The sequence below is a fragment of the Rattus norvegicus genome, chromosome 7 (assembly GCF_021556685.1).
Source record: "Rattus norvegicus strain SHRSP/BbbUtx chromosome 7, alternate assembly SHRSP_T2T, whole genome shotgun sequence".
NCBI lineage: Eukaryota > Metazoa > Chordata > Mammalia > Rodentia > Muridae > Rattus > Rattus norvegicus.
Genome location: NC_141540.1, coordinates 139,499,384 through 139,507,753, shown reverse-complemented (window position 1 = coordinate 139,507,753; position 8,370 = coordinate 139,499,384). Strand labels below are relative to the sequence as shown.

Below are 8,370 nucleotides of genomic sequence, written 5' to 3'. Positions count from 1 at the left end.
GAGCTGCACCCCCAGTCCTCAGCGCAGCCCTGCCTTTCTGAATATATGCACCTACACATATGTGGGGAGGGGTTAGAATGCAGTAAGTTCACATCACATGTATTATCTAACTTAAACTGAAGCTTGTATGTCTGTCTGAAGAGGTTTTCATACAGTATAGTTAGATACTTAAATGGTTTCTCATTTAATAGTTCAACGGTGTGTTTGAAACAACTTTTGGCGGGATTGGGGATTTAGCTCAGTGGTAGAGCGTTTGTCTAGCAAGTGCAAGGCCCTGGGTTCGGTCCCCAGCTCCGGGGGGGGGGGGGGGGGGGACTTTTGGCTGGGTGAGGTTGGAATGCCCGTGGGAGGTAGGAGGAGCCAGTTCAAGGCTGAGCTAGTTAGGTGTTCCGCAGGAGGTGCCTGTCTGGGTTCTTTGTGTGCCCCATGTGGTGGAACAGCCCTCCTGTCTTCTGACTCCAGAGTTTCTCGGTGTTGCTGTGCCTGTGATTGAACTTACTATAGACCAAGCTGGCCTCAAACTCGAGAGCCAACCCCACCTCTGCCTCCAGAGTGCTGGGATTAAAGGTGTGAGCCATCAGTCAGCAAGGTTTTTTGTTTGTTTGTTTTGTTTTGTGTGTCGCGCCCCCCCCCCCCCAGCTGGGGACCGAACCCAGGGCCTTGCGCTTCCTAGGCAAGCGCTCTACCACTGAGCTAAATCCCCAACCCCTTGTTTTGTTTTTTTAAGAGTTTAAGGCAACTTGGCTCTGAGGCTATCCCACTTGTCCAGCACCATGCAGCTAGCATCTAGGGAGCTCTAGGCCTGTTACACATTGTCCTTGTCCAGTGAGCTAACTGGCTCTTTGAGGGACACAGTGACTAAATAAAGGACGGGAAAACAGCTGTTGGCTAAGACAGTCCTGAGTTGAAAAGGAGAGGAGTTAACTCTCCTGGGAGAGCTGAGAGGTAAGGTAAGGGAAGGCGCTGAGGGAGGACACAGCCCAGAACACAGGGCAGGTTTGGCTGACACCGCACGTAGTCCAGGAACACAGCTGACTCGACTCAGCAAGTATTTTCACGTCAGGCCTGAACACGAAAGATACAAAAATGAGGGACACGGGGCTGGGGATTTAGCTCAGTGGTAGAGCGCTTACCTAGGAAGTGCAAGGCCCTGGGTTCGGTCCCCAGCTCCGGTCCCCAGCTCCGAAAAAAAGAACCAAAAAAAAAAAAAAAAAAAAATGAGGGACACAAAGCTCTATCTCTAAAAAGGTTTTCAGAGCCAAGAGCGATAGGGAACACCTGTTATCCCAGCACCATATGGCTGTTGGGAATTGAACTCAGGACCTTTGGAAGAGCAGTCAATGCTCCTAACCACTGAGCCAGCTCTCCAGCCCCTATCCCAGCACTTATGAGGCCGAGGCAGGAGGATCCCAAGTTCAAAACCAGCCTGGACTTATTAAAAATAAAAAGAAGAAGGCTTTCAGTTTAATAAATGGCCAATGGAGGGTTAGGGCTGGGTGACAAGCTTTTCATCGTCAAGGAGTTGGTCCGTGCATCAGTTGGCACAGAACGTAAACTTTGATGACATGAATGCACAGAGCAGTGTATGTACACAGTGGTCTGAAGAGATGCTTGCGGGTCAGGATGGAGACGGAACTTTCTCTCCATTAGAAGGTGTTTGGTGGGGGCTGGACAGACGACTCAGTGGTTAAGAGCACTGATTGCTCTTCCAGAGGTCCTGAGTTCAATTCCCAGCAACCACATGGTGGCTCAACCATCTGTAATGGGATCTGATGCCTTCTTCTGGTGTGACTGAAGACAGCTACAGTGTACTTATATATAATAAATAAATCTTATAAAAAAAGAAAAGAAATAGTGCCCCAATGGACCCCCCCACATCTTAAAAAGAAAAGCTGTTTGATGGTAGACAACCCAGGCTAGTATGGGGGTCTCCACTTACTTAGGCTCCCATCTTTGTGGTTCACAATCCAAATAGAACCTGCCTTCCCTCTGCTTGGTCTGATACGATTGCAAGAGCATAACTCATCTTAGCTCGTCCCTTGTACTTCCCAGGTAGGAAGGGAGGGAGACAAGAGTAAGCATGAACTGACGACTGTTCATCCCGGCTCTTGGTGCCCTTTAAAGAGCTTGTGTAAAAGTCTAAACCAGTGCTTTCAACACGTGTCTGGCCATTAGCCACAACCTTCTAGTTTCCAAGAGAGCTTCTGAAGTGTGGTTTTGTATTTGCTCAAGTATATATTCATATAGTGAAGTACACAAATTTCGTTATTTGTTTGTTTGTTTGTTTGTTTTTGGTGCTTTAATCTCATCACTCAGGAAACAGAGGCAGACAAATCTCTGAGTTTGTGGCCAGCCTGGTCTACAGAGCAAGCTCCAAGACAGACAGGTTTACACACAGAAAGCCTGTGTCAAAGAACCAAAAGCAAACAAACAAAACAAAAACCTCTTCCTCCGAGCTACCTCTCCCTCTGAGCTACCTCCCTAGCCACACGCACAGATGTTAGGCACACATCTGACAGGTTTTGTTTCTTGTTTTTAAATCTGTCTATGTAACCCATTTCCTCAAGACACAGAGCGTGCCACCAACCCCAGGAATTCCTGATGGCTGTGACTTCAGTTCGTCTTTGAAGGAGGGCTTCATGTAGCCACACTGGGACTCTAGGTGGGCATCACCATACCCCGTTGTACCAGTGAGGGTTCTAGTGTTTCATTCTTGCTGCTACTTTGAAGAGAGTTTGACTATGTAATCCTACATGGCCTGAAACTCAGAGGAATTTGTCTGCCTCTGCTCCTGAGTGTTGGAATTAAAGGTGTGTGCCCCAACATCTGGCAGGCAGTTATTTTTAAAGATTTATTTTTATTATGTATATATATGGAGGCTAGACGGGGGTGTTGGAACCCTTGGAGCTGGAGTTACAGGCATTTCTGAGCCATCTGATAGGTGTGCAGGGACTTGAACTCTAGTCTTTGGAAGAGCAGCAAATGCTCTTAAGCACTCAGCCATCTATGTAGCCCCTGGCAATGAGCATTTAAAAGACAATTCCCAGGTTAGGGATGTTAACTAAGGTGCTGGCCTGGTATAAGCAGAGCCCTGTCTGGACAAGATCCCCAATATCACAAAGCAACCCCCAGAGAAAATGAGAGCTTCATTAGAGTGGTGGCCCTAGATATGGGGGCGCTAGACGGGTGGGCTGGGAATGGAAAACCCAAAGGAAACTGGTTGGATATTAGAAATGGAAGAGGGGTTGGGGATTTAGCTCAGTGGTAGAGCGCTTGCCTAGGAAGCGCAAGGCCCTGGGTTCAGTCCCCAGCTCCGGAAAAAAAAAAAGAAATGGAAGAAATCTCAGAATACTGGTAGAGGAGAGGCCACGCACGTCAGGGAGGTCAGGTTGTTTCAAGTAAGAGGATGTGTGCGTTGGGTGTGTGTAGTCTGAGGTGCTGGCCAGACACTCGGGTGGAATTGTGTTTACAGACGGTAACAGTGCAATGAGGACAATGGACCAAGGAGCAGCCTAAGAGTACGTATGGTATGTCAAGGAGCAGCCTAAGAGTACATATGGTCAAGGCACCACAGGAGCCTTTGAGTGACCAGGAAGTTACCACCGCTTAGGTTGTCAGGAAGTGTTCAGATCATGAAACTCAAAACTGGTAAGGCTGCCTACAATTAGTTAAGCCCCCTTTAAAAACAATGGAAGTTCTTGCACAGACACAAGACGGTTGTCTCTGCTGTTGTTGTGGAAAGGATTTAAGGAAAGCAGGAAGGAAAGGATCAGTGATTGATCACTTTTTTCAGGAAGATAGCCGTAGTGCTCTCCAAGACAGGAGGGGTGGAGGAGAGGCCAGCTCTTTCTGGACGTACCTGAGTAGAATGATCAGGTGATGGGTTGACTGCCTCTGGGCTTAGTGGGAAGGGACAGCTCTTAGAAGAAAGAGCCGAGAGCAAATATAAGCCCTGTGCTTGAGTCCTGTCACCACTGAGCATGATGACCTTAGGCTAGTTCCCTAGCTGTGAAAGGGGAACGATTGTGCCTCCCTTGCCTGGTCACTCGAACATTAGAGACTAATCATTCCCCCTCCCCTTTACGGTGGGTGATGGCAAATACATGCTATTACATGACCCAACCCTCGTCACGGGACAGAAAGGCTGTTAGAAGGTGGGTCAGAGTCCCCCGCCTCGATCACAGAGTAGGGAACTCTGCAGCCTCTTCCCCTCTAGGAGGTGGGGACAAAGTGGAGGGAGGGCTGCAGGAGGAGGAGGAGGAGCTAGCTCCTTGTAACCCGCCCATACCAGTCTGGCCTGGAGTGAGGGAACCGGTCCTGGTCGCGTGCACCCGAACAGCCTGCCCTGGTACCCCGGTGCTCTGACCCAGTCCAATCATGACCCTGCGCCCTTTGCTCCTGCCGCTTCGGCTGTTGCTGCTGCTGCTGATCAGTGGGGCGGTGTGCCGGGCTGAGGCTGAGGTAGAAACCGAAAGTCCTGTCCGGACCCTCCAAGTGGAGACCCTGGTGAGGAGACTGTCGAGCTGCTCCCCTCCCCCCATGCCCCGCCGCCACCCTTTAAGGCCAGGGATCGCAGGGGAGCCTGGGACTCTAAATGGACCTGTGAGCGAAGAGGAAAGGAAGTGCAGGAACTGAGTTGGGGGAGAAAGTGCTGGGTCTCCAGACGGTGACAGGATCCTTGGAGGAGCAGCCTTGACCCTTGTAGTCTGATCATAGGTGCAGCCCCCTGAATCGTGCACGGAGTCCGCTGCCTTTGGAGACACGCTCCACATACACTACACGGTGAGGGGCTTGGGAGGCCAGGGCGTGGCCTGGGAGGGGCGGCGCCCAGCTAAAACACGTCAGCTTTGGCTTGGACACGTGGCACGCTGGGCTTGAGAACTTGAGTCCTAGGGTCGGCTAGCACGTGGAGGCGGGACTGGATTGTCCTCTCGCCAGCTTCTTTTTCCTCCCTGTTTTCCGCCGGCTCCTCTCCAGCACTGAGAAAAGGATAGAGAGATCTCCAAGAAGTGCTAGACCCGTGGGGCTTCCGGTTACTTTTTGCCCATGGGCGTGGGGGTGGGGGTGGAAGGAGATGGGTACAGGATGCAAATTTGTTAAAGGGGTTGCTTCCATCCGGGTGGTCCCAGATGTGTGTGGCCTGTCTTGTGGAAGGAATGGAGGGGTTAGTTCTTGCTCTTTGTCTTCAGGGCAGCTTGGCAGATGGACGCATTATTGACACTTCTCTGACCAGAGATCCTCTGGTCATAGAACTTGGCCAAAAGCAGGTGATCCCAGGTATGTGACCCATGCCTTTGTCCTCTTCCTAAGCCCTTGCTTAGCGTCTTAAACGTCGAAGTTATTCTAGAAAAGCTAGAATGATAAATACCCCCGAGGATCTTCTTTCTGCTACCTTGTGTTTTCTCTTCCTGTCCCACATATCACTGGGGCAAAGAGTTGGAGAAGTGGACTTAAACTCACTTGATGAAGGTCCACGGGGAGCCTTTGATTTTCCTCCTGGGTACTGTGGGGGATATGTGTAGCTTCTAGTTCAGTTATGTCTTCTTCCTCAAGGTCTGGAGCAGAGCCTTCTGGACATGTGTGTAGGGTGAGTATCTGAGATCTGGGGCTGACCACCCGGGCCCCTTGCCCGGGCAGAAGGAATCTCTACCATCTCACCTCCTGTAGGGAGGGCCTTTTCATCCTGGAAAAGTGCAGGTTAATGGGACCCCTGAGGGCACTTCTCTGACCGTCAGTTTTATCGGGGAGTTGAGGCGTTGTAAGGAGATTGGTAGCTTTGCTGGTCTACCCGTCAGGTGGAGAAATTCATGTTTTGGTGTCCATATCTGAGGTGGGGGTGAGGCGCTTCTGCTGATGGAGCTTCAGATGGTTGAGGCTGCCAGCTCACCTCCCTCGACCTGCAATTCTCATTCCTCCCCTCAGGGAGAAGCGAAGAGCAGTCATTCCTTCTCACTTGGCTTATGGAAAGAGAGGGTACCCACCATCTATCCCAGGTAATCTGACCACGACTGTCTCCTGCCTGGCACAACAGAGGCCCAAATCCTTTACTCTGCCTAGAACTTGAAAAAGTCCAGATCAAATCTGAGGAAAGAATTGAGCTGGGGCTTCTCCACCTGTGAAGGCCACTTGGCCTGGCTGTGGACAGCTGGTGACTTTTTGGCACCTGCTTGAGCCACCTGCTTATCCCAGAGCAGCAAAGTAGAGCTGGCAAGGTGACGCCCTGACTCCTTGACCTTGATTCTTAGAATTCATCTTCACACATTACTGCTGATACTTGTTCTTAAGGGCTGAGACTGCACAGATTTTCCAGGATGGGTGTCTCTTGCTTTGGGTTAAAACACAAGTTCTATTAGGTAAAATGTGTTTCTCCACACAGCTCTGGGAACGTGATTCTTATACTAGCGTGGCCTGTAGGGAGCCCTGGAAGAGAGTAGGGAGGACCAAGCAAAATCTCTCTTAATGAGTCTGAGGTGATGGTGCACTTGGGAGGCAGAGGCAGGTCCATCTCTGTGAGTTCGAGGCCAGCCTGCTCTACATAGTGAGTCTCAGGACAGCCAGGGCTACTGAGAGAGACCCTGTCTCAAAAGTAAAACAGAACTAGAAACGCTTAGCAAAGTCTTGCCCTTCCCACTGCTGCTGCGTCCCTGCTTCCGGCTCTCCCGCGCACCTCACCCTCATGCCCAGCTTTCCTCGTCTCCAGCCTTCACTCGAAAATCTGCCAAGAACCGCGTTGCGAGTGTTCACTGGCTGGCAGTATGATAAAGGATACCCACTTTTATTCCAGTTAGTTTTAGCCCCACAAAGATTCCATCCATGTGGCTGTTTGGAACTGGGGTTCACTCGGTATAGAGAATTCATACACACACACACACACACACACACACACACACACACACACACACACACACGCTCACTTGGGCTAGAGGTGACTGAGCTGTTAAGAGCACTGGCTGCTCCTGAAGATCCAGGTTCCGTCCCCAGCAGCCACATGGCGGCTCAGCATCCCTTGTCACTCCAGCTCCCAGGGGATCCAGCACCCTCTCCTTACTCCAAGGATACCCGGCTTGTGTGTTGGCACAGACACACAATAGGCGAAGCAGCCATACACGTAAAATACAAATAAATCTTTAAAGAGATTTTAAAAAAGAATGCTTATTTATAAATGCTTATAAATATGGGGAACCTGCATGTTCCTCATCCACAGATTTCTTGTGCTGTCAAAGATCTGTCACCGGTTCCATGCCACATGCTTAGCTGGAGTTAAGATCAACATGGGTATCCTTAGCCTGTTCCTGCCCTCCTCTGCCTTTTTGGAGGGAACCCAACCCCATATTTCAAACTGCCAGCATCACGGTTGTCTTCTGTGGCCCACGCTCCCTGTTTCAATCCCAAGTCAGAGCCCTGGATAAATCACAGGGATTCTAACACCCCACCCACCCCCCTCTCCAGCCGATGCAGGGGTGCATATCCTAACCCTCCCCACCCTCTGCCCCTCCAGCCGATGCAGTGGTGCAGTATGATGTGGAGCTGATCGCCTTGATTCGAGCCAACTACTGGCAAAAGCTGCTGAAGGGCATTTTGCCTCTGGTAGGCATGGCCATGGTGCCAGCACTCCTGGGCCTGATTGGGTATCACCTATACAAAAAGGCCAGCACACCCAGAGTCTCCAAAAAGAAGCTGAAAGAAGAGAAACGAAACAAGAGTAAGAAGAAATAAATAGTGCTTTCTAACGAAACGTCGTAGTCTTCACTCAATACTGCTGCCCCCACCCCCTTCCTTTGTTTCCGAATTATTACTGTGGCCTATGCTGCCTTGAGTGTGGAGATCAGACAGCTCTGTAAAGCTGGTTCTCTCTTCCCACCTGCAGGTGGGTTCCAGGGGCCGAACTGGGGTCATCAGACTTGTGCTTTCTCTGATGAGCTTCTCTGCTCCCCCCTTTTCTTTTTTTTTTTTTCCGGAGCTGGGGACCGAACCCAGGGCCTTGTGCTTGCTAGGCAAGCGCTCTACCACTGAGCTAAATCCCCAACCCCCCGCCTTTTCTTTTAAGTCAGGGTCTTGCGTTTGTCCTGTGGCCCACACTGGCCTCAGACTCACGAGCCTCTGGGCTTTGCGTCCCAAGCACCTCAGATATGTAACGCCATACTGTGCTTACCCAGTCCTTTGAGGCCGTTTTCATGGGCAGAGAAAAGAACATTCTGGAGCTGGAGCTTGTGTGTGGTTGAGTGGTGGGAGCGCCTTCCTCTTGCTCTTGCTGTCCTAGTTTACCCTGAGGTCTTGACTCAGCCTAGAAGACCCACATGATGCTGTGGGCGAAGCTATATTCCACCTCCCAGTAAGGGCCTAGGCATTCTCTCCCTGAGACCACATTCC

General features: G+C 50.8%; 1 protein-coding gene across 4 annotated transcripts; it reads left to right on the top strand.

Moving 5' to 3' along the window:
- The first annotated feature begins 4,284 nt into the window (after positions 1–4,284).
- Fkbp11 (FKBP prolyl isomerase 11) lies at positions 4,285–7,735 on the top strand. Of its 4 annotated transcripts, NM_001013105.2 has the most exon segments (6): positions 4,286–4,506; positions 4,717–4,782; positions 5,190–5,277; positions 5,554–5,587; positions 5,923–5,993; positions 7,499–7,735. In NM_001013105.2, coding segments are annotated over 6 exon segments (606 nt in total). In that variant the 5' UTR covers positions 4,286–4,377; the 3' UTR covers positions 7,717–7,735.
- The last annotated feature ends 635 nt before the right edge of the window (positions 7,736–8,370 follow it).

Bases quoted from the DNA above. Each gene is read 5' to 3' on its own strand.
- Fkbp11 (XM_087556809.1), top strand. From the start codon at position 4,378: ATGACCCTGCGCCCTTTGCTCCTGCCGCTTCGGCTGTTGCTGCTGCTG. The intron at 5,278-5,553 runs GTATGTGACCCA...TTCTTCCTCAAG, and splicing joins CCAAAAGCAGGTGATCCCAG to GTCTGGAGCAGAGCCTTCTG. The intron at 5,588-5,922 runs GTGAGTATCTGA...TCCTCCCCTCAG, and splicing joins CTTCTGGACATGTGTGTAGG to GGAGAAGCGAAGAGCAGTCA.